At 51.0% G+C, this 25,433-nt stretch overlaps 1 protein-coding gene and 1 long non-coding RNA gene across 2 annotated transcripts in view; both read left to right on the top strand.

The window, feature by feature from the left end:
- CUX1 (cut like homeobox 1) overlaps positions 1–23,497 on the top strand; it is a 276,966-nt gene extending 253,469 nt beyond the window's left edge. Inside the window, exons 15-23 of the mRNA XM_054646812.2 lie at positions 11,451–11,587; positions 12,473–12,539; positions 13,844–13,956; positions 14,747–14,863; positions 16,795–16,878; positions 17,535–17,591; positions 19,585–19,665; positions 21,570–21,634; positions 22,077–23,497. Of these exons, the coding sequence (XP_054502787.1) occupies positions 11,451–11,587; positions 12,473–12,539; positions 13,844–13,956; positions 14,747–14,863; positions 16,795–16,878; positions 17,535–17,591; positions 19,585–19,665; positions 21,570–21,634; positions 22,077–22,137 (782 nt within the window). The 3' untranslated portion in view covers positions 22,138–23,497. The remainder of the gene's footprint in view (positions 1–11,450; positions 11,588–12,472; positions 12,540–13,843; positions 13,957–14,746; positions 14,864–16,794; positions 16,879–17,534; positions 17,592–19,584; positions 19,666–21,569; positions 21,635–22,076) is intronic.
- On the top strand, positions 292–2,104 carry LOC143695557 (uncharacterized). Its single transcript, XR_013184897.1, has 2 exons — positions 292–424; positions 745–2,104. It is a non-coding gene; the product is annotated as an uncharacterized LOC143695557 (long non-coding RNA).
- Positions 23,498–25,433: the final 1,936 nt, after the last annotated feature.

Here is a 25,433-nt window from a genome sequence, read left to right as displayed (position 1 = left end):
AGAGAGAGAAAATACCCTGAGCCTCCTAGAGCCTCTACTGAGAATTTGCTAAAGACACAGAGCCCCTGGTCAGAGCACATTGCAATTAACTCACAAGTGTTCATTTAAAATGAGAGACTGGTTTCCTGTGATGTTCATCTTTGTTGGCATATGTTTGACTTTCTGAATTCAGAGCTGATTTCCTTCTCATTCAAAAGTTGGTCAAGGAAAAAAAAAAAAACTGATTAAGAGAAGAAAAGGCAAAAAATAATAATTCACCTTGTGCAGCAGCAGCTTTTCCTGGTGTGAGCTCTGGAAATCCACCTTGTGCTTTATGTGTTCAGTTGTGCTGCTGTGTTCAGACAGGCTTTTCCCTGGCCAGGTGGCCCTGGGGAGCAGCAGAGCAGCCCCAAACACAGGCAGGAGCCCAGGGAGGGATGGGCAGGCTCCAGCTGTGCCTGTGCCCCTGGCATGGGCAGAGGGAAGGGATGGGCAGCTCCAGCTGTGCCTGTGCCCCTGGCATGGGCAGAGGGAAGGGATGGGCAGCTCCAGCTGTGCCAATCCCCCCTGGCATGGGCAGAGAGAAGGGATGGGCAGCTCCAGCTGTGCCAGTGCCCCTGGCATGGGCAGAGGGAAGGGATGGGCAGCTCCAGCTGTGCCAATCCCCCCTGGCATGGGCAGAGGGAAGGGATGGGCAGCTCCAGCTGTGCCAGTGCCCCTGGCATGGGCACAGAGAAGGGATGGGCAGAGGGAAGGGATGGGCAGCTCCAGCTGTGCCATTCCCCCTGGCATGGGCAGAGGGGAGGGATGGGCAGCTCCAGCTGTGCCAGTGCCCCTGGCATGGGCAGAGAGAAGGGATGGGCAGCTCCAGCTGTGCCATTCACCTGGCATGGGCAGAGAGAAGGGATGGGCAGCTCCAGCTGTGCCTGTGCCCCTGGCATGGGCAGAGGGAAGGGATGGGCAGCTCCAGCTGTGCCATTCCCCCCTGGCATGGGCAGAGGGAAGGTGCTGGGCCAGCTGCAGGGCACAGCAGCCACTTCTGTGGCTTGGGAAGCAAATTTGCACTTTGCCTTTCGAGGGTGTCGCACTTAAAAGAAAAAACCATCCGGCGAATTTCTTATATCAGGTTCTTTTTCCTTCTGGTGTAGTCCAAAAAGAAACTGCAAATGAGAGTAAAGAAAGCCCTAGTGGAAGTGTTGGATCAGCTCTGCCTAACAAAAGGTTGTTCCTCTTGGAATACTCTATGCATTTCTGTGGTGAAAAGCATTTTCTCCCATTCCTTGCTGGAAATGCTGTGAGAATGTCACACATACAAATTTGGACGTTGATCCCAAAGCAGATGGAGGCTGGGGAGGGGGGGATGTTCTTTTTTTTTTCTTTTTTTTTTTTTTTTAATTGTTTCCCTCATGTCCCTTTTCATTTTTTTTTTTTTTAATTAAAAAATTAACTCTTTGCATTTGTGCAATAACTACTTGCCATGAGAATGGGCAGACCTTGGAAATGCCCCGACTACTAACACAGCACAAGATGAACTCGAACAGAAAGTGGTGTACTTTTTCCTGAGAACTTTTTTTTTTTTTTTTTTTTTAATAATAAGCTCAGTTTTTACCCCAGTGTATTGTGGTGTCTTACATTTTTAGCAGTATTTTATATTTTTTTCTGTAACGCACTAAGTCTTAGATGTTTTTAGAGCTTGTTTGTTATATTCACAATCACGGATTTTAAAAAAGAAAAAAAAAAAAAAAAAAAGATCCTCACAAAGACCCAATTGACCAAAAAAGAAAAAAAAGTGTCATTTTTTTTGTACAAGTAGCTTTGAGAAGCCCACATTGTGTTGCTGTGACTCATCTTTTGTAACATTTTATTTCTTGGTATTTGTTTAAACATAAAAAGTAAGAGTTTATCTGGCTGGCAGTGCAGGGCAGCGCTCCCTCGTCAGCAGAGGCATTGTTTCTGTCTTTGTTTGGTTTAGCCATAAAATGTTTGTTCTCAGCACTGTACAACGGTCCCTATATGATATGGAGAAGCAATATCACTGTATGAAACTCACACGATGTATTATTATTATTATTCACTAGCACCCTAGGTGTGATAATTGAAGTAAATATCTTTTATACAAACACAACTCCGTGTGGGCTGTCTTTTATTGAGGTGAGACCTGAGTCCAAGCAGCAAACATTTACATTGTGCTTCTGGTTTTGGTGATGCCCACAGGGATCACAGGGATGGTTTGGTGGGATTTGTGTTTGGCCAGGGGAGGAAAATTTACTTTTTGTATATCAGTTCCTATGGAGAGTGTGTGTGTGTTTCCAGTATCTCAAATATTGAACTGTTAGATGTGCAAAATGCTCAGTGAAATCCAAGAATGGCCATTCCAGCTGCAGTCAGTGTGAGGTGGGCACCCAGCTTCCAGACAGAAAATACATATTTGGGGTCTGAGACTGCCAAGGGGAATTGTTTGGAGCACCACAGCAACATATCAACTAATTAAAAACGGAAAAAAATGTCAGTTACCTGAGGTTGGAAATGCTTCAGATTCAGAAATGAAAATGTCAAAGAATTTTCCCAGATATTTGACTCACTGTTTATTTTTACAGCTCCTTTACAGGAAAATAAATTCCTCATTTAGTGCCTTATGGGATGTTCCTATAAATACTCTCAGTATTTACAGAGCGAGGAGCTTGGTAAGGAGCAGATGCTGGAATCTGTCAGTGGGATTTTGTTTTCAAAAGTAGTGGAAGAAATCATTTTTTGGGTGCTCTGGGTGTCAGGCAGAGGATGTGTGTGTGTGTCTGTGCTTACCTGGGTGCTCTCTTTCCCCTGCTCATGTCTGGTTTTTGTGGATTGAAGTTTATTTTGGGGGACCTGCCTTGGTTTCCCCAATCTCCTGCAGTACATCTCTCACACATTTCTCCTCCCAGGCTCTCATGAGCCCCCATTTGGAGTTTCCTGTGGAACAGGAGTTTTGGAGGGCCAGGCTGGGTATTTGCTGTGGTTCTGTGCTGGAGAGCAGGGAGCCAGGCTGGGATTTCCCACCCCACTTTGTGCAGCTCCATGTTGGTGTCCAGCTGTGTCTTTGCCATCTTTAGTTCTGCAGTTGTGGGGGAATTCTCCTCAAAATGTATTAAAATTGCTACTGAATGCCTTCATTTCATGACAAATGTGCATTTTCTCATTTTAAAGCATCTGACAGGTTGTTCCACAGGATGGAAAGGTTCATGGTTTAACACTTTTTATTTTTTCCCCTTCTCTTTAATAACTAGTCCAACTGTTGATTGCTATAAATGGTATTATTGTGTATAATTTGACCATAATTTTTTTTTAAGCCTGATGCTAAACAACTAGACTTTTAAAATGCCATGCCTCAGGTAGGTTAATTTGTGTATTTGTAACCTGCACTTTTCTTCAGGTGGTATCAGCATGAAACTCCAAAAATGCCACATGTGGTCATAGGCAAAGGCTGTGTCAAACTTGAGAAAGCACTGACCTGGAGAAGGCTCACAGTAGCTCAGAATTTTGCATCCTGGGATAAAGCCAGGTGGTTCTCTCAAGCCTAAATCTCACAAAGTTAATTCTGGGAAGTCAGGAAGGAAACACAAGGAAGCATTGAGAGGACAGGAGCAGATATTTATGGCCTTCCATTGAGATAGCTGGATCTCCCACCATAACTTGAGCCTTCAAAAGGATGTCAAAATTCTCTTTTTAGGAAAAAATTTATGTTGTGTGTTCCCATAGACCTTTACTGGTTTGAACTGGGACATCACTGGGAGTTCCTGCTGGGGCAGAGCTGCTGCTGGGGCTGGATGGGTGAGGTTTGCACAGGAAATGTTACAGGGATTTGCTGGACTGATGGGAAGAGTCCTTGTTTGTGGCATCCTTGGGTGCAGGAGGAAGTTCACACCCCAGTGCCAAGGCCCTGCCTGTGCTTCTGCTCCACCATCAGTGAGAGCCAGGTTGAGTTTCAGTGGGAAAAGGGAAATTTTTTCACATGTTCCCACCAGGAAAGGAGCTGGGAGTGGCTGACATGGGCTTCTGAGCCCCACTTCTTTCCATCTGGAAACGCTGTCGTTTTCTCCTCAGTATTTCTGTTTTAATGGAAGTGGTGAAGGAATTGTGTACTTGCCAACAGAGGGCTTCAGAAAACATGATTTGATTACAGCACAGCATTTTATTTTCTTTTTGCTCCAAGCTATGGGAAACTGATAAGAAAATTCAAACTGTTTTCTTGAACTCTTCCAAGTTACCCATGTAATTATCTTAGTACCCTTGGAAATAATCCCTTCTTGTATGAAATCTCTCTCCTTACAGGGTGAATTTATTAAGCAGTGCTGGGTTTCTTTGCTGGGGGCTGTTTATTTTGGAGTGGCTGGGCCAGGAGGAAGGGGAAGGAGAAATCCTTCAAACCTTCCCTTCCCAGCAGGCCCTCAAAATGTGAAAAGAAAGGGAGAAAAGCAGGGGAGGGAGAAGAAATCTCACCTGCAGCTCTTCTGGCAGAGAAACCCAGAGAGGTGGGAGGGGGTGACCGTGTTCACAGGGGTCTGAGGATGAGGGAAGAGATGAGGATCTGACTCCATGTTTCAGAAGGCTGATTTATTATTTTATTATATATATTATATTAAAACTATACTAAAAGAATAGAAGAAAGGATTTCATCAGAAGGCTGGCTAAGAATAGAAAAAGAAAGAATGATAACAAAGGCTTGTGTCTTGGACAGAGAGTCTGAGCCAGCTGACTGTGATTGGGCTTTAATTAGAGACATCCAACATGAGCCCAATCCCAGATGCACCTGTTGCATTCCACAGCAGCAGATAATCAATGTTAACATTTTGTTCTTGAGGCCTCTCAGCTTCTCAGGAGGAAAAATCCAAAAAAAAGGATTTTCCATAAAAGATGCCTGTGACAGGAGGGAGCCCCCAGAGAGTCATGGAAAGGTTTGGGTTTAAAGGGACCTTTAAAGGACACCTTCCACTGTCCCAGGCTGCTCCAAACCCCATCCAGCCTGGCCTTGGACATTGCAGGGATCCAGGGGCAGCCACAGCTGCTCTGTGCCAGGAGCTCACCACCCTCATCATAAAAACAACAACTTCCTTAGAACTCACCTGAGTCACCTTCTGGTAGCTGAAAACCATCCCCCTTGTCCTGCCATGCTGCACTTTGGTGGCTCCTCCTCTCTTCCCCAAGGCCATTTTGCAAGCTGGCCCTGAGGAGAGGGCAGCTGGAGCTCAGAATGGTGCTGATGTTGGGATGAGCTTGGCAGCTGGGGCTTTTCCCTGTGCTTCCTTTGCCACTTGGGCAGGTAAGTGTCAAATGTTCTCAGGGTGTTGGACATGATCTGCTCTCTCCTTGTCCCTGTTTTCTCGTCTCTTTGGCAGCACATGAAAGTAAAACTGAGCAGGGCTGTTCTTGCTGCCCTCACTGGTGCCAGTGCCATCCCTTGCTGGCTGGAGCTGCTCATCTTCTCAAGGTCCTTCCTTCATCCCTGGAGGACCTCACTGATGGTCTTGATGTCTCCTCTTACAGCTCTGTATCTGCAGAGGAACCTCATCTCTGCACTCCTGCAGCTTTTCCAGGCCTGATTCCTGTGCCTGGAGACAGGGAGATTGTGCTAGAACGTACAGATGGCTTTTAGAGTTGTCATCATTCCTTTCTTTTCATCCTCTCCTTGCTTTTTCTGCCCTTCCAGAAGCCCTGCAGAGGGTCTGATCAGGGAATGCCCTTGTGGCAGGTACAGATGGACCAGGACAGCCCAGAAGCAGCATTGCAGCCTGAGATGATTCCCAGGTTAATAATCCAGGAATTCTGGCTACTCAGGAACTCTTGGAGCTGCCTGACCTCTCCTCCCTCCCTGGAGATTTCTACAAAAGTTGCTTTAAAAAGTCCCAAAATCCCAATTCCTTTGTGTTTCTGTTTCATTGGTGAGATCTCTGGAGCACTTGATCTTTATTTACTCTGGGGACATTTTTGGAGCACTACAGTCCCTTTCAATGACACTGATTTTTCATTGCCTGATGGGAGGGGAGATGCTCAGCTGGGCTATTGCACTGCAACCTCCTCTTCAGCCTTTCCTTCTGAGCAGCTTTGCACCTCAGAGCCCACAGATATGGTTTTGGTGACTTGTAGAAAGAAATCTTCCATCATTCCCTGCCTCCTTGTCCTGTTCCTCAGCCTGCTGACAGCTCCCAGCAGTGGTGGCCCCAAGGAAAAGGCTTTGCATGAAGCTGAGGTGGATTGAGTGACTCCCACCCACTCTGGCCAGGCAGAAATGTTGTCCCTCACCATGAAAAGGTCAAGACAGAACTGGAACCATCAAGCTGTGCAATGGTGAAAGGCCTCTGACAACCTTCCTGTTGCAGGAAGGTTTTTGGCTCAGATCTTTCTGCCTTGGCATCTTCACAGCCCAAAAAAAGAAGGCAGAGAAAATCATCTTGTGCATGCAGGGCTGAATCTGCAGCCTTTGGATCGAGTGCTCCTCATCCCTCCAGCCACAAAGCAAGGGGTCAAGGTCGAGTCATCTCCCTTGATTCTCCTGGAAAGGGAGCAGGGCTTTGGGCAATAACAGCCTTTTCCAGACTTCCTTAAAAGCCAAATGCCAAGTGTTTCAAGAGCCTGAAATTGGGCCTGAGTTTATGTGTAAACCTTGGGAGCTCTGGCATCAGGCAGAGCCGGAGGTAAGACTTTGTTGGCTTGGAAAGGCTCCTGCAGAGCCCTGCCAAGAAGTCTTGGCTCGTTCTTTTCATGGGGAAGAGCAATGATTTCAACTCAGATGTAACTGTCCAGTCATGAAGTGGAGTGGCCCAGCATGGGGAAAGGTGAAAGAGCTGGAAAAAGCAAAGGGTCCATGGCAGACCCAGTTTCCTGCTTCTTCCTTTGGCTTCTGCTCCGTGCCCTGGCACTCTCAGACACCCCTGTTTGTGTTGAGTGAGTTTCCAGCTTTGAGCCTTGGTGCCAAGGCACTCCAAGGTTTACTTATCTCACCATCATCTTCCTTCCAGTCAATAAAATAGACTTCAAACCTTTGAAGTAGTGGCTTTCAATGCACTTCAGTTGACTTTTCAAAGAGAGCGTGCCACATCACTTCTCAGCTTGTTTTCATTTTTTTTTTACAGTTATGTAAATTCAGGGAGGCCAGACAGTAAATGGAGGGAGATTAAAAATTTCCACGAGGCAAATCAGGGTGTGAACTTGCAGAGCATCAGCTAATTTGCCATAGCTGCCCATGTGTGTGCTCCTACCCCTATCCCTTCAGCTACAGCACTCACCTCTCATCTCCTCGGGGCTCTGAGGATCCACATGAGCAGTTACCCTGGTCCCATGGATGTGCAGCAAGTCACAGCCTATCTCACCCCAAGGTGATTTATTCATCTGTCTGTATCCTCAGTAATCAAGCCACCATCTCATGGAAAGATTGCCTCTCATTTATTTATGTCTGGCCTTATAACTTCAAACCAAGTTGCTAGTATGTCTTAATTTTCTCCATCTGTGAAAACAGATGCTGTTTATTTTGGATGATTTGCCAAGGGAGCCCAGTTGCTGGGGCTTGTTCCAGGAGTCAGAGTTGCTGTTGCTGTGTGGCAGCTCTGGGCTCCTGGCTCAGGGGCACTCCTGATGAGCCCCTGCATCTGCCAGGCTCTGCCCCACCAGCCTGGCCACTGGGGCTCCAGCAATGTTCTCTTCAATAATCACTGCAAGGGTTTCACCTGCAGCTTTGGAATGGCAAGGGACTGACTGGGCTGTTCACAAGTATAAGACTCGTGTCAATGTTTTATTCTCATTTTGGGTTTTGTTTCTTCACTGTGTGTCCCACCACGTGGCCTGTCCATACAGGTCCTTGATGTTATTTCCTGAAATACTCATGCCCCCTTGGGCACACAGAATTCCCAGAAAAGGCATTTCTATAGAGCATTTTCTTTGAGCAGAGGCTCTTTCTGAGGATTCATTCAGTGTTTGGCAGGGTATCATAGAATTATTAAATGGTTTGGGTTGGAAGGGAACTTTCACCATCACCAGGTCCAACCCCTTGCCCTGGGCAGGGACAGCTCCCACTGGACCAGGTTGCTCAGAGCCCCATCCAGCCTGGCCCTGAGCACTTCCAGGAATGGGAATAGTCCAGTCCCAGCTTCTGATTTTCTGTGCATCAGAAAGGGGAACCAGCCCTGTCTGTGCCAGGGTGGCACCAGAGCTTCTGCTAGAGTGGGGCTGCCAGTCCCTGCACTTCTGCTCTTTGCTCCACAAGGCCATGGCAATGCCAGGCCTGGCTCTTTAAAACCCAGAGCTGGCAGAGTTTGAGGCTAAAGATACTTGCTTTAAAACCCATTTTCCCCAGGACTTCACCTTCTTTGTCCCATTACCTTGTGCAGTAGCTGTTCTCTTCTCTTTGAGGTATTTGCACATCTGAGGGGTCAGAGCAGGGCTCAGCAGCTCAGGGAGCACAAAGGCCAATTCCTTTTCCTGGATCCAGTGCCTGAGCTGCCCTGCTCTGGCAGAGCCCTGCTCCTGCTGCTGCAGGTGAAGAGTCTCTGGCACACAAGTGCCAAGCCCGCGGGTGGCCGCGGCCCCTGTGAAAAGGGAAAGTTATGATTAAAAAAAAAACCCCAAAAACCAACTGTGAGGAGTGACACTGACAGGGAGATGAGAGGGAAGCTCTGTGTGTTTGGTTGATGTCAGTGTCAGACACGGTTCCAGCCTTTTCTGTTTCCATGGATGGTTTCATGGCCAAGGCCGAGTGAAACCTCAGGGAAGGAAGGAAGGATGCAGATCCCTTTAAAACTGAGAGCTTTGCTGACCCTTTTTTCTCTTAAATGGAAAAAACTCAGTCCCTGTAACTCAGAAGCCAAAAGGCTCATTGAAGAGAGAGATGCAGGAGCTGGGTCTCCTCTTGCAGGCTCCAAAGCTCAGCTCTGCAGAGGATTTTTGGGCAGGGGGGGAGGCCAGGGAACAATTCCTGCCCCAGGTAACCTCCTGGTGGGGTGAACCTTGAACAGGATGCTCAGCAATGCCTCGTGCAGAATTGGCCCCCCAGCCCACGTTTGGCCAGCAATAGCTTCCCAATTACATTTTAATGCAATTTTAAAAGCCAGCCAATTGAATAATTAACCGTAGGGAAGAGGTTTTCTTCTTTCCAAATCTTGTTGATGCAAATATTTTGCATCAGGCCACCCATGTTTTGGAGCAGGCAGGGATTCCCCATTCCTGGAGAAACACTGACCTCCAGTGGGATGTGCCTTTAGCACAACTACTGCTCGATCCCGAGTCTCTTATTGGGGGCTCTAAAATGTAAATATGCTGAGGGGGGAAAAAATAAATCCATGTGTTGTGTTCAAAGCAAATGCCACCTCCCTTTCCCTGCAGTGAGGCTTGGTCCTTCTGAATAACATGGGAAGGGGAATGGCTTTAAACTGAAAGAAGTTTATTCAATCTAAGTTTAGATTGGAAATTGGGAAGGAATTCTTCCCTGTGAGGGTGGGGAGGCCCAGAGCAGCTGTGGCTGCCCCTGGATCCCTGGCAGTGCCCAAGGCCAGGCTGGACAGGGCTGGGAGCAGCCTGGGACAGTGGAAGGTGCCCCAGCCCATGGCAGGGGGTGAAATGAGATGGGCTTTAAGTTTGTTCCCAACCCAAACCACTCTGAGATCCCTTACACCAACACAGTAATTGTCTTTTTTATTGTTTAGGTTGAAAAAGACTTTTAAGATCATCCTTACTCCATCACTGCCATGTCCTCAAGTGCCACATCTACCAAAAAAAGGGGAATTTGCACCAGCCAGGACCCTGATTCCTGGGAAAGCAGTGTCACTTTGGGCATCACTTTGAGCCTCCATCACTGCTGCTCTTAGCCCAGCCCTGTGGCCAGGGCATCCCTCCCTGTGCAAGGAGCTCCCTCCACAGCTGTTTCTGGGTGTGGGGAGCATTTCCCAGCCTGGCAGGGCTGGGAGAGCTGGAATTGAGCTGTGCACATGTTGCACCCCTTGTCTGAAGGCTCAGAGAGGGCAGGAGCCCTGAGGAGAGGCTGCCCTTGCTGCTCCCCAGGCAACCCCTGCACTTCTTGCTCCCTGGCTGTTGGTAAATGAGGAAATCTTTTTGCCTTCCAGCTGTCTGGAAAGTAGGGGAATAATTACAACAGGAATTATCAGGGAGGGACTGGAACAGATGGGACCTGAGCTCTGACCTACCTGGAAATCCAGGCACAGAGGGACAGATCCTGCATCCCCACAGTGGAGGTGCTGGCAGAGCAAAACACCAGCTCTGAACCTGGAGCTGAGCAGGTTTTCCAGCCAGGGAGAGGCCCAGACACTGCTGGCAGCCAGGGAGAAAGGTGAACCAGGTCGATTTCTGCTGCAGGACAGTTTTGGGATGGATTTGCCAAAGGAACACGGGGCCTGCCCTGCGGGGCTGCTCCCGTGCCTCTCGCTGGAGCTGCAGCTTCACTGCTCCACATCTGGGCTCCTCTGGGGTTATGTGAGGGGAACAAGAGGTTTTTGTTTTGCTCCTGGAGCATTCCAGCAGTGCCTGTTGTGGTTTAGGGTGTGGGTTTTACTCTGGGGGGCAGCTGGGAACAGAGAGGGATCCTTTGTACAAACTTGGCAGGGTGGGAACGCCGGGGGCTGCAGAGCCCAGCCCGGGCCCGGGGCAGGACTGGTCCCCCCTGAGCCCCTCCCGGGGTGTCCCCCACCCTGCCCCAGGCCCCCACTCCAGCATCTGCCCTGTGAGAGCCTCTCCCAGCCCCACAGCCAGGGCAGCCTCTGCCATCCCCTTTCCTGGGCACACCAGACCTGGGCTCAGCTCATGGGCTCAGCTCCCTTAACCCTCTCCAGGTGCCCCTGCTCTGCCTGCCAGGATCCTGCCAGGTACCCCTGGGGCACCAAAATCCCTGGGTGATGATGCCTTTGAAGCAGCTGTGCCAGTGCTGGCAGCTGCCTCTGGCACTGGGAGGTGGCACTGGGACTGTGCCCACCCTGGGCATCCCCAAATTAAATTAACAACATCACACTACCCCAGACACTTATTAAAAATGCTACTGAATGCCTTCATTTCATGACAAATGTGCATTTTCTCATTTTGAAAAAGCATCTGACAGGTTGTTCCACAAGATGGAAAGGTTCATGGTTTAACACTTTTTATTTTTTCCCCTTCTCTTTAATAACTAGTCCAACTGTTGACACAGGCAAGCCCTATGTGCTCACAACAGTAAAAGCCACCACAAGATAGTTAAAAACCTACCCTGTATCTCATCCTGCAACCCATAACACCACCCTAAGCCTTAAAAAACAAGTCCTTTAAAAGCAAAATACCCCTAAAAAATGGGACCAAACAATAAAACTCGTGTGTGAGCAGGGACTGCTGCTGTGGTCCCAGACATGAGCAGAGAGCAGGGGTGCTGCCCTGAGCTGCTCTGGTGCTCCAGGTGGGGCTGCTCAGGCCGTTGGTGTCCCCTGGCACAGTCAGGGGGTGGTGACAGCCCTGGCTCTGTTTTGCAGTGCGCTGTGCCGAGCTGCAGATCCAGCTGAGCGAGGCTGTGGCCACCCTGGCTGCCCAGAAGGAGCTCGTGGCCAAGCTGGAGCACGACCTGAGCACCATCCAGGCCTTGTCTGCTGTGCCACGCCCCGAGGCAGAGGTACCACGGGCCTGGGCTGGCTCCCAGAGCTGGCAGAGGGCTCTGAGCTCCCCCAGGGGCAGGGGACACTGTCCACCTCCTCTTGGCCTCAGTTTTTGGGGGGTGGTGGTTATTATTATTATTATCATCATCATCATTATTATTATTATTTCTTAATCAATAAGATATTTATTATTTATTTATCACTATAATTAATTATTAATATTTCTTATAATCATTATTTCTTCTTTATTTCTAATTTTAATATTGTTAATTATTATTTATCATTTATTATTATTAATTATTAATAATTATTAAAATTATTAATAATTTCCTTCCTTTTCTTTCTGATAATTCATCCAGCAGAGATGGGTGCATTTTCCCCTCACCATGGTGGAATGGGAGAGTGTTCACCTCATCTTGCTTTCAGTTTTTGGGCGGGTTATTATTATTATTTATTATTATTATTATTATTATTATTATTATTATTATTATTATTATATAATTTCATTATTAATTAGTTATTTTTAAAATAGTATTATTCATACATCATTAATATTTATTATTATTATTATTATTATTATTATTATTATTATTATTATTATTATTATTATTATTATTATTATTATTATTATTATTATTATATTCCTTTTCTTTCTGACAATTCACCCAGCAGAGATGGGTGCCATGAGGAGGTGCTGGCATGGGAGGGGGTGGTACCAGGGGCACCCAGGGACCATCCAGCCCTTCCCAGGGCTGGGGTTTGAGGTGGAGCTGGGTCAATCCTCATCCCTGCACAGAGCCTGTCCAGCAGGGATGAGGCTGCAGCAGCCAGGAGGGGCTGCTCTGGCCAGGCCCCTTTGGGTGGGTGGGAAATGTTTGATTTCTCCTGTTTGTGCTGCCCAGGGTGCCCCAACCCCCGGGCTGGAGAGGATCCCCGAGCCCATCAAGGAGGCCACGGCGCAGTTCTACGGTGAGGGGGGAGCCAGGCTGGGCTGGGACACCTGAGGGATAGAATATAAGGAAATAAAGATGGTGTAGAAAGTAATCTCACCCCTAAGGAGCTGCAGCTGGGTCAGTTAGCAAAGAGTAGGAGCAGGCCTGACTTGAACAGGCCACAGCTGTGACCAATGAGAAGAAGATGCTATAAAAGAGGGGGGTGGCTGGTTGGGAAGGGAACTGGAGTCATTTGGCTGCTTTGTGAAGAAGAAAGAGTCAGTGCTGGGAGGAGCTGCCCATGGGAAACACCAAAGAGGTGAGAAACTTTTGTGATAAGGAGACAACAGCATGGAACCTTTGCAATATAATGACAACAGGGACACCCCCCAGGGATGGCAGCTCCTGAGCCATCCCTGCCCAGGGTGGCTCCCACTGGGACAGTTCTCCACGCTGGGTAGGGTTTGCCCATCTTTTGGTCCTGCCAGGGGGTGCAGCAGGCAGGTGCCAGGCCTGGTGAACCCAGGCTGAACCCAACGCTCTGTGCTCCTGTGCTTCCACACCAAACCCCTGCAGAGCCAGAGAGTGAAACATTTCCTGTGCATCAGCCCCTGTGCTGAGGTCTGCAGCAGAAAATGAATCAAAAAAAAAAAAAAACAAAAACAACTTCTTGCTCCTCTGGGGAAAAAAAAAATCCTTTCCTTTTTTCCCCTATTTTTTGCTTGGTTTTTTTTGTTTGTTTTGAAAGGTTTTGAAAACACAAGATAAACATTATCACAGCAACAGTCCCACCAAGCTAAACAACCTGCAGCCACCCATCCTGCTCTGTGAATAACTGCTCAGTGCAGCTGGTTGAGTCATGGCCTTGGGGACACGTTTCTGCTTGGCTGTGAATGCCACTGCCAGGAAGGAAGAGCAGGGAGGGATGGCCACAGCCCCCCAGGTGCCCACAGAGCCACATCAAGGGGGCAACCCATGTGGAACACCCAAAAAATGGGGTCCTGGGCATAGCAAGCTGGATGAGGGGTTGGGGTAGGGGAGAGAGGATTGTGGCTCTGGGGCTTTGCTTTAATGCTGCAGAGGCCAGAGGAGAGAGTGTGGCAGGGAAAGGCAGCCATGGGTTGCACCAAACAATGCAGTTGGTTTTCCTGTTCACTTTGAGGATGAGTCCTCAAAAATAAATTTAAAAAATAATATATAGATAAATAGTAGTCCATGTTGTAATAACTGGGGTTGATTTGGGTGCCCCCAAGGTCCCACAGCAGGAGGACCTGGAGCACACCCCTGGGGTGGGTGGTGGGCATCTGCCAGGTCGTGTCTCACACCAAACCTTGTTCACAGGTCACTGTGCACCCCCTGGCACCCCATTCCCTGAGGGCCAGGTGGACTCACTGCTCTCCATCATCTCCAGCCAGAGGGAACGCTTCAGGGCCAAGAACCAGGAGCTGGAGGGGGTGAGGAGCCTGCTGGGACCTGGGCTGGATGCTCTGCTGGCCTGCAGGGAGCTCTGAGCCAGACAAAAGGAAAACACATCCTGCTGTGGGCAGGAGCAAAGCCTGCCCCAGCCCATCCCTGCTGCTGCAGCTCCAGGACAGCTCCAAACCCCTCTGTCCTTGTGTCTTTGTGTCTCTGTGTCCCTGTGCAAAGCCTGCCCCAGCCCATCCCTGCTCCTGCAGCTCCAGGACAGCTCCAAACCCCTCTGTCCTTGTGTCTTTGTGTCTCTGTGTCCCTGTGCAAAGCCTGCCCCAGCCCATCCCTGCTCCTGCAGCTCCAGGACAGCTCCAAACCCCTCTGTCCCTGTGTCCCTGTGCAAAGCCTGCCCCAGCCCATCCCTGCTCCTGCAGCTCCAGGACAGCTCCAAACCCCTCTGTCCCTGTGCCCCTCTGTCCCTGGCACAGTGTTTGGGGGTGCCATGGAAAAACCACACAGAGAATACATTCTGGGGTAATGAATTGAAGTAGAGCACAAAATAACCTTTTCCAAGCTGTCTGGTTGTGCCTGCACCTCCTGTGGGAGCCACAGCCCATCCCAAAGCCCCCCTCAGCCACCTTGGCTACCCCAGCCCTTCTTGGGCTTCTTGGTCAGGACTGGGAGCCCCCTTGTGCCACAGCTGGGACAGTTTTCATTAGGGAGCAGTTTGAGTTCAAGGCCAGGGGGGTTTAATTCCCAGGGTGAAGGGGACTGGGCCCTGTCAGGGTGGCCCAGGTCCCCCTGGCTGGATGCCATTGTCCCCCACCCCTGCAGGAGAACAGGATGCTGCAGCACACGGTGCACGCCCTGCAGAGCGAGCTGGACACCCTCAGAGCTGACAACATCAAGCTCTATGAGAAGATCAAGTTCCTGCAGAGCTACCCTGGCCGGGTGAGTGTCCACCTGTCCATCTGTCTGTCTGTCTGCCCCTCCTCGGGCTGGGCTCACACAGCAGGCAGCTCCCAGACACAGAAATTGCACATTTCCAATGTGCAGCTCATATGGGAGTTGGAGATAACTGGGGTGGGAAAGGTTCTCCCTGCCAGGAGGGCAGTTTAGAGCAGTGCTGAGGCATCTTTGGCATCTTCAAAGCCAGAAAACCAAATTTCCTCCCTAACAGAGCTGCTACACCCTCCTCTGATGCTCTCTGCTGGCAAGTGAGGATAATTCTGCCTGACCAGGCTGCCAGAGGTTAAATTTGGAACCTCCTGCAACAAACCCCTGCAGCAGAGCCTGGAAAATAATTCATCCTGTCCCACTTGTGCTCATTCCTGAACTTGTTGTATCCAGCAGAGAGAGCTGCTCCCTGAGCAGCCAGAAGACAGAAGAAACCAGCCCAAGATAATCCCAGTAACGCCAGGAGAAGGCTGGGAAGGGGGACCAGACTTTGCTGCAGCCTGCTCTGCTCGTGCTGTGTCCCTCAGGGGTTCCTCCCTGGGGCTTTGCAGGAGGCTCAGGCTCATTTCCACTGCCAGCACTTCCCTGTCAGAGCCAGGCTCTGCTGACCTCGGGCTTTCCTTAGAAATGCCACTCACAGAGGGGACACCCATTCCCTGCCACCCTTCCCCCTGGCTGCTGCCTCTCCGTGCTGCCTGCACCGAGTCTGTTTTGTTGAGGGATATTTTAATAGCATTTGGTGGTGGGAAACTCCTGCAGCTTGAGGGACCTTATTTGGTGCCTCTCTTTATGTCCCCGTGATGACGCCAGGTCATCCCCTCTGACATTTTTTCCCCTTTCTCCTGTGGAATATCATCTCCATGTTTATCCTCTGCCACAAGGCAACCCCTGAATGCCATTGCCATGAGCTAAAGAGCAAAACCCTCCGTGGCAGCAGCACAGGGGATTGCATAATTCACCCCCTAATGGTGCATGTGACGTGTTAAAAATACCCAGCAAAGATCACTGCACTGGCCAGGCTGGGGCAGCTCCTCGCCCCTAAATCGGGCTCTGGGCTCATCACAGTGACCCCAGGGTCGGGTTGCAGTGTGTGAGGCCTTACTAAAGGTTTACACAGAGGTGTAACACCAGCCATGGGAGCAGGCAGGGCCCTCTGCAGTAGGAGCAGGTCCAGAAAGGCCTCAGGGAGGGTGAGCACTGGGCAGAGCGAGCGGAGCCGTGCTGGGACAGGGCACAGGGAACCAGCACTGGAACAAGGAGCCAGAGTCTGCAGCAGGCTGTGCCTGGGGCTGGTGACAGCATGGGCTTTTCCCAGGCTGGATTTGGGCAGGAATGATGTGGAATCTGCAGCTCCTGCAGAGGTGGAGGAAGGAGGAGCAGGGAAGCTGCAGGAGCATCCTCAGGGCTCGCTGCAGCCAAGGTGTGTAAGGGGAATTATACAGGAGAAGTATGAAATCCATCCTGTCTGCACCCACCCAAATATTTCCCTTCTTTCAAGGGGTTTTCTTCATTTTCCTTGCCCTTTTCCCAGCCTATAACAGCTCTGTGTTTGAACAATGATTTCCTCCTCCTAAACCTCCGTCTCCCTCCTGCCTGGCCCAGCAGCAGAGAAATTCAGGGTGGGATTTGCAGTAGCCCAGGTGAGCTCTGTGAGGATGACACAGGTGTCAATTACCTCATGGAAAGGGCCCAAAATACTGAGACAAACCAACCCCAAACCATTCCACAGTTCTATGAAGAAAGGACTTTATTCCACAGCTCCTTTTGTGCTTCTCCTTTCTGAAGGGGACAGGTGCTGTCAGCCCTGTGGGTCAGCTCTGTGCTGCTCCATCCTTTGGGGGTGTTTTCTCCCAGATGGGGGAGCTCAGGGCTCTGTCCTTGTGCTGGGTGTCCCTGTGGCTCTGACCCTGCCTTTGCTCCCCCAGGGCAGCAGCAGGGATGACACAGAGCAGCGCTACTCCTCCCAGTACGAGGAGCGCCTGGACCCCTTCTCCTCCTTCAGCAGGAAGGTAAGAAAGGCTCCCCAGCACCTCCCTCTGCATCAGCCCCTCTTTCCTGCCCACATGAACTCCAGGGAGCTCTGATAGAATGAAAAGCACTCAAATATGCTTTGCTTTCAAAAGCAAAAACAAATAAATAAAAGTCACTGTGCCCCAGTGATGGCTGGGGGTGTGACAGTGTTCACAGGGGTCTGAGGATGAGGGAAGAGATGAGGATCTGACTCCATGTTTCAGAAGGCTGATTTATTATTTTATTATATATATTATATTAAAACTATACTAAAAGAATAGAAGAAAGGATTTCATCAGAAGGCTGGCTAAGAATAGAAAAAGAAAGAATGATAACAAAGGTTTGTGGCTCAGGCTCTCTGTCCGAGCCAGCTGGACTGTGATTGGCCATTAATTAGAAACATCCAACATGAGACCAATCCCAGATGCACCTGTTGCATCCCACAGCAGCAGATAACCATTGGTTACATTTTGTTCCTGAGGCCTCTCAGCTTCTCAGGAGGAAAAATCCTAAGGAAAGCATTTTTCATAACAGATGTCTGCAACATGGGGGTAAGGGGAAAATAGGACCATCCTGGGGCACACAGCTCCTTCCATGTTTTGCAAACCCCAAATTCGCCCTCTGAGCCTCAAAATCTTGTATGGTTTCCTTGTAGGAACGCCAGAGGAAGTACCTGAGCCTCAGTCCCTGGGATAAAGCCACGCTGAGCATGGTGAGTGGCTGCTGGGCCAGCACTGTGGGAGCTGAGGGGATTTTAGCCCAGTGCCTGCAGGGGAATGGGGCTCTGGGGCAGGGGAAGCATCCCTGCTGTCCTGGGCAGGGTGCAGGGCACAATGGCCATGCTGAAATTTGAGTTAGGAGCAATCCCTTCCCTCCCTTGCTGCCCAGGGCAGTGGTGGCCTCACCATCCCAGAGGCATTCCAAGGACAGGGACATTGGCACCTGGGGATGTGGTGCAGTGCTGGGCTTGGCAGTGCTGGTTGGACCCAAGGATTTCTGAGGTCTTTTCCAGCTTAGGCAATTCTGATTCTATTCTGATTCCAAGCACCTCTCCTCTGGTTTGTGGCATGCTGTGGGGCTCAGGGCTGCACCCCCAGCCAAGGGCAAAGCCTCCTGCATAGGAGACACCCCCCGAGAGCCCCAGCACCCCACACGTGTGGGGAGGAGGAGTGTGAGGGGCTGCAGGGGGTCCAGCACTCCAGGGAAGATCTCTGCTCCACACATTGGCTTCTCATTGCATTCTCCTTAAAAACCCCTTCCCAAGCCCTGATCCTTCCTGCTCTGGCCCTTCCTTCCAAAAAAGCATCAGGAGAAATCCTGGGGGAGCCGTGGTGTCTGCAGCAGCAGAGGGTCCTTGCCTGAGCCACAGAGGTGACTGCTGCCACTGCAAGCTTGGGCTGCCATCTCTTAGGGTAGAACTTTCTGAGCTAAAAATGGGGAAATTATTGAGGAAATCTGACTTAGAGTGGAATTTGTGGCATTAGCAGCAGGCTCAGGATGGGGTTTTGGCTGAGTTAACCCCCAGCTCTCCAGCACAAGGGAGGTGAACGTGGGGCTGCAGAGAACACAGAGATATCCTGTAATAAAGGCAGAGCTGTCATTTGCATAAAAACCAAGCAAATGCCAACATGAATATGGATTGTGTGGCGTGCCAGCACCATGGAGAATTAATGAAAGGCATTCACAAAAAAAAAAAAAACTGACTTAGGGGAGTTCTTCCTTGGGAATATTTAAGAACATAATCTTGTTTGTTACAGCAGCCTCCGCCGTGGCCGTGAATAGCAAAGACGATTTCAGCCCGGAATGGGTTTGGTGGGAGATCTGTGGGTTTTAATGCCAGCTCTGGAAAGCCTGCCTGGTGTTTGGGGAATGTGCTTATGTCCATAATGAGTCCCTGGGTTACAGCAGGAATAAAGAGAGGCTGTGAAGGAGGGCAGGGCCCGTCCTGTGCCAGCCACTCCTCTGCTGCTGCTGATTTTCGTGCTTTTGGAGGGATGGGCACGAAGGTTTTCCCACTGGGATCTTGGTGTGGTGTGCCAAAAGGGCTCAGGCATCATCAGGGTCTGGCTGTGGCTCAGTGGCCTCTCCAAAATGAGGGGTGGAGGGAGATTCATCCTGACCCCACAGGTTTCCAGCCCGTGGGGTGGCACTGCAAGGGTGAAGAACAAAGCTTTGGGGACAGAGCTTGCAGAGCCACAGCAAGGGGACAGCAGGGCCCAGCTCTGGGAACACCAGCACAGCCTTGGCTCCAGTGCCCTGCTCAGGAGGCAACGAGGGGATGCTGCAAATCCCGAAGTTGTTTGAGCTCAGGAATTAAAAATGTGCAAAGCTTAATTACTGCCAGGGCTTCTCTGAGGAGCAGGCACCGAGGCAGGGCTGGCACAGCAGCAGCAGGGAGAGCTGCTGGAGAGAGCTGGGCTGAAGCAACTCAGAATCAATCCCCAGAAGGGTTTTCAGTGGGGGAAAGCCCACACTGAATCCACCTTGGTTTGGGCACGTTTGGGCTGAGAGCTGAGGCACTTGTGCAGCCACTCTGAAGGAGCATCACTGCTCAGAGCTGGCACAGGTGGGTGGGAAACACCACCTCCCTGCAGGGTCTGGCAGGAACAGGCTCCCAGGCCTGCCCAGGGTCTCTCCAAGGCTGTTTGATGGAGCTGGTTCCAGTTCCACATTAAACTGGGGTTTTCCATTCTGCTCTCCTGCAGGGGCGGCTCATCCTGTCCAACAAAACCGCTCGGACCGTGGCCTTCTTCTACACCCTGCTCCTGCACTGCCTCGTCTTCCTGGTGAGGGGGTGCCCACGGGGGTGGGCACTGAGATAAAACACCCTGCCCTCCCCTCCAGGGGGGGTTTGGGCTGGTTTGAGATGCTGTGCCAAGCCAGAGCACTGCAGCTGCTGCGTTGGTGGCTCTGCAGACGCAGAGGGGACAGGGACATGCCAAGGGATGTCCCCTCAGCCTCACAGGGTGGAAATCCCACCCTGGGTGGGCACAGGCTTGTCCAAGGGCAGGAGCTGGGAGCTGTCTGTGTGCCCATGTTGTTCCTGGGGTCGTGGTGGTGCCATGCCAGGAGCTCACACTGAGTTTAGTGTGTTCCCAAGCAAGCCTCTGCTCAGTGGGGAGCAAAATTTGGGTTAATTATTATGAATCTAATCCCATAGGTGATTTTAGGAATAAAATACATGGCTCTGAGCCCACACTACCTGGTTCTAGACCATGTGGATGCTATTCCTGAGTGCATCCTTAACCTCCTGCCCAGTGGAATTCATTTGCTGCCTCTCCAGGGATGAGCTCTGGCTCTCCCCATGACCCTGACATGCCCTGTGGCTCCATTTTTCTGTGGTTTTCAAGTTTTCCCATTAGGGTTGGAAGTAGAGAAGCAGAGGCTTGGGAGGAATGGAGGCTTTAGTCAGCCCAAATCTCCTGGGAGTTTGTCATGGTGCAAACTCCTCCTGTATCCTTGCACAGTTTCTGGGAGTTTGTCATTTCAGGGAGGGGAAAAAAAGCCAAACAAATCATCAATAATTAAACGAGGAAGTGAGATGAAAGCCAAATCAGAACAATATTTCTGTCCTGCTCTCAAAGTTATTTTGGTGAGGAAAGGAGCAAAGGAAATAAAAAGTTAAACATCATTAAACTTTAAAGCTCTAACCCAAAAAAAAAAAAAAGGAAAATTCATAAATATTACATGGCTGGAATGATCTTACATCATCTAGACACAAAAGAGCCTGAAATCCAGCACCCAGCAGTGCCTGGCTGGGGATGAACTGTGTGTGCCACAGGGGACTGGAGGAAGCCCCTGCTCCTCCATCCCCACAGTGGGAGTGACATCTCTGCCACTGATCCTGGAGATTTCAATTAACCCTGGTTTGGGTTTGCTGGTGGTGTTTGTGTGGTTAGGGTGATTCCCTGGTGATAACAGCTTACAGATCCCCAGGGCTTGTGCCCATCAGCTGGGGATGGGAGAGCTTCTCCCTCTTCCCAAACCCCAGCTCTGCCTCCTCAGACCTCAGCTCTGCAATGGGAACACGGAGGCACCAAGGTAAAAAGGAGCCAAGCCAAGCACTGACCTTCCTTAAGCCTGTTCCAAAAATACATCTCCATCCTATGCAGCCCTGAGCCTTATCCCAAACCACCCCAGCCACAGCAGCACTGTCCCAGTAAAAATAACCCACTGGGAAAGGTCATCCTGACCATCCTGAGGGCAACCCCTGCAGCAGCCTGGGGTTCCCCATGCTGGAGACCACAGAGTCACAGTGTGGGTGGGAAGGGACCTTAAAAACCCTCCAGTGCCATGGCAGGGACACCTTCCACTGTCCCAGGCTGCTCCAAACCCTGTCCAGCCTGGCCTTGGACACTTGCAGGGATCCAGGGGCAGCCACAGCTGCTCTGGGCACCCTGTGCCAGGGCCTGCCCACCCTCCCAAGGAGGAATTCCTCCCTGACATCCCATCTAAACCTGGGAAGAATTCCTCCCTGGCATTCCATCTAAACCTGGGAAGAATTCCTCCCTGACATCCCATCTAAACCTGCTCTCTATCAGTTTGAAGCCATTCCTTTGTCCTGTCACTGCACACCCATGTCACAAGTGCCTCTCAGGATGGGCTGGCAGGGCTGGGCTGGCACAGGCTGCAGTGAGGAGGGGCTGGGATGGAGATGGGAGCAGAGCTGATCCCATTCCTCCCCTTGCAGGTGCTCTACAAAACCGCCTGGAGCGAGAGCGTGGGCCGGGACTGCTCTGCCTTCTGTGCTAAGAAGTGAGTGAGGACAGGCTGGGCCAGCCCGGCCTCAGGGCTTGGTTGGTGGGGGGCTTGGTGGTCTGCAGCAGGTTTTTTTGGGCACCCCAGTGCTGGAAACAAAGCCAGTTAATTGGGCTTTAAACCCAGTGAAGGAGGGGGGGAGAAAAACTCACGGAACGGGGCAACCACTTGTGTTGGGTTGGGTGTTCTCCAAAGCCTCTCCTGCCCAGGAGAAATCCTGGTAAAGGTTTATAATAAAGGTTTATAAATATGACCCTGGAGACCTGGGGGGTGTCAGCAGACCCGTGCCATGGCCCCAGTTCCCTGCTGGCCATGGCTGGAGCAGAGCACAGCGCTTGTCCCCAAGGAACCCCTCGGAATCGGTGCCCGCGCACCCTGGGGCGCTGCCCGAGCACCCTGGGGCTGGCTGAGGGTTAACGTGGCTCTGGCCTCTCCCCAGGTATGCTGACCACCTCCACGAGTTCCACGGCAACGGGGACGTGGCTGGGATGTGGCAGTGACAGCTGGACACGGCCCCGCAGCCGGAGCTGGCCCCGCTGCTTTGCTGTGCTTTGCTTTCTGCTCTGTAGGATGAAGGCAGTGATCCCCCCACTCCCACCTGTGAAATTAAAAGCCTCAGCTAAAGGAGAATCATTTTCCAGCCCTGAGAGCTGCAGCAGTTCCCATGCTTTCCTCAGGGAGCTCAGTCCTTAGCAGAACACATGGAAAATGCAAGATCAGGGGTTCCCCTCCTGCCAGAGCCACGTCTCTCTCCATCCTGTTTGAAGTCCAGTGCAGCACTGGGTGGGCTAAATCCAGCCAGAAATGGGGAGGAAAAGCAACCTCCTGAACTTGCATTGTCAGGTGTTGTGCTGTTTGAGAATTCCTGCTTTGCTCCAGCTCTGGGCATCTCCTGCCCATTCTGCTGGGCACTCACAGATGCCCTTCTTGACCTGGAGCCCTCAGTTTGGGAATAATTAGGAATATCTAGGACTTAAAGGGCATGAAGGGAGGTGCTGCTGGTCAGGCCTGACCTCACAGGGACGCTCCAGACTCTCCTTGCTGAGATGTTTCTGCCTCTTAGGAAACCACAAGTCAAATCAAGCAATTGCTGGTGATTGGGTTTGCTGGGTGATGAACCCTGGGCTGCTAATTTGGGTTGATCTGGGGAGACAGAGGTGATAGGAGAAGCTCCAATTAAAAAGACCAGGTCTCAGCAGTCTCTCCTTCCTGCTGTGACCACATGGTGAGGGTAGTGAGGGTAGGTATTGTCTTGTTAACGTGGCCCTCAATTAAAATTCCCCTCTGTAGACAGGAGAGCAGCATTTCTCCCAATTAATATTTTATTGCAGACTCCCATCCATCCCCATTCCAGTTGCTGGGAGCCAGAGCCTCTAACAGAGCGTGCAGGCAGGGAAAGGCCTCACATCTGCCACGGGCAGCCAGGGTTTATTTATAGGAGCTGTGGCCAATGGCAAAATGAAAAATATTCCTAAATTGAAGGGAGGGATAAACCCTGAGGGACCAACCTGCACCTGTCCTGCTCAGCACAGGGAAAATGAGCCCAAGTGGAAGGGAAGCAGTGAGGGGGTGATGCTGCCATGGCTGGGGCTCTCTGCACAAACCAATCAACTTCAGGTCTGGGGGAGATGAGCTTTAGCTGCCTGAAATCAGTAGATGGGAAACATGATCTAGGGAAGGGTGGGCTGCTTTTTGAGGCTTTGTTGGGAAGGTTAAAATTGCTTTTTTTAGCAGCTGTATGTGGTGTCTTGGAATTGCAAAACTTCTGCAGCTATTCACACTTGTACTCCTCATAAATGACTTAAAATAGATGTCGAGTTCTGTTGGACAAGTGATAAAATAAACTTAGCCATGCATTGACTGGCTGGCTTTTGTGCTCTGTTTCCTTTTTTTTTTTTTTGGACTTTTGATATTAAACAACTGAGAAATGTCCTGCTCGAGTCCAAGGGCAGAGTGTGCAGCTAATTTTAGAAACCCATTACAGCAGCTAAAGGCAGCGCTGTCCCGCAGCGCCGCGGAGGGCAGGACCTCTGTCCCCGTGTGCTGCAGCCTCGTCCCAGCTGCCATCAACACCAGCATCCCAGGGGCCTGAGGGAGCCCCTGGGGATGGAGGGACCACGGGAATTGAGCCCAGGCAGCTCCAAACCCTGAGATATTCTGGATATCCCCACGTGGCTGCTGGCACAGCCGCTCCAGCTGGACGGGGTCAGTTTGCCTGGCTAATCTGGGTGAGCTGCTCACGATCCCCCTCTTCCTCAGCCTCCTTTTTCCTGGCTTTTCCAGCCCTGGGAGATCCCAGCAGCCCCAGGCTGGCAGAGCTGGGCTGCTTTGGGCTTTAGGCACAGCTTCCTTTGTGCAAGAAGGGCAGGGCCAGGAGCTGTTCCCCCACCATGAGAGGCCTCTGTGCCAGAGGGTTTTTTACCTGGGTCTTGCCAGTCCCCTGGAGCTGCTGAATCTTGTCCCTCAGGCACAGCTGTCACCTCCTTCCGTCCAAAATAACAATGACAAGCTCACTGATTTGTCCCAAAATCCCTCCCAGGGAGGGCAGGAGTTGGATGTGGGTTGTTGTTTTCTCTCCTATCTCTCAATTTTGCAGCTCCCAGCAGCTCCCACTGCCATGGCATGGCCCTGCTCCCCTCAGCTGGCTCACCCCAGCCCTGGTGACCTTGCAGCAGCCCAGGGATGTCCCCAGAGCCACTCCCAGAGCCCAGCTCTGCCAAACCCTGCCCTGAGCAGGGAAAGCCTGAGCTGGGCAGGGCTCTCAGGTCACTGCCCAGAGCCCCAGCCAAGTCTTCAGAGCTGCTTCCCAGAGCTGTGCTGGAGGTGCTGGGCTCCAGGGGATGCAGGTGATTCCAGGCAGAGCAGAGTGTGCCAGGACAGTGGGATGTTCCTGCTCAGGACAAAACAAAACCCTGCAGTTTTGGTGCCTTGGGAGATGCCCTGCATGGGAGGGGTGTCCTGGGGTGACCAGGCACAGGGGGATGGCTACTCCAGCCCCCAGCACCTCCTGGCACCCCCAGCCAAGCCTGGAAGTGCTGTATCCAAACCCCTTTCCTCCAGAAAAATTACATTGTGCATCAATTAAAGCAATCAGGAGCTTCAGGTAAGAGCCCCAAACCAGCTCAGCCTGGGCAGGGTTTGCCTGGAGGGGAGCAGCACTGTCCTTGCTGTCCTGTGGGATTTAGGGCACAGCCAGTTCCCCATTCCCTGCCTGATCCAGCTCTGGGCTGTCACTGGCTCTGCTGGGGTTTGGGGACACACTGAATTCTCCTTACAGCCACCTACAGAGCCACAGCCCTGAGCCTCTAAACTCCATTTCCAGCCAGGCTCAGGGGGCAGCCCCAAAGCACCCCACAATCTGTCCCTCTCTTGGAGGCAGGGGGAGGAAATGGGAATTGGTTTTTTTTTTTACTAATTTGATTTGAAAACCCCTTTTATCCCTGAGTGACTCAAAAGAAAAGGATTTCAGCGACCCCTTGCTCTCCCTTGCTGTTTTAAATTTAATTATGGGAAACAATTTTAATTAGTATCGACAGATATTCAGGAAAATGATTATGGGCAAACCTGTGCTTCTTATATCTGTTTAACCGGCGAATCTCCCAGCCCATCTCAGAGACCCAGCCTGAATTTCGGGGGTTTATCTGCTGATAAAAGGCTGCTGGGGAAGCTGGGCTGGCTAACGAGATAACAGGCTGCTCACATCTGGGTCACAAGTTCAGTTTTTGCCGTGGGCAAAGGAGACGAGAGAGAGAAATCCCTGCCAGGATGTGGCCAATCTGTGGTGATCTGGGGCTGG

This window comes from Agelaius phoeniceus, chromosome 20, assembly GCF_051311805.1.
Source record: "Agelaius phoeniceus isolate bAgePho1 chromosome 20, bAgePho1.hap1, whole genome shotgun sequence".
Taxonomy (NCBI): domain Eukaryota; kingdom Metazoa; phylum Chordata; class Aves; order Passeriformes; family Icteridae; genus Agelaius; species Agelaius phoeniceus.
Note: the sequence above shows the minus strand (reverse complement) of the source record. Positions and strands in the feature narration are given on the sequence as shown.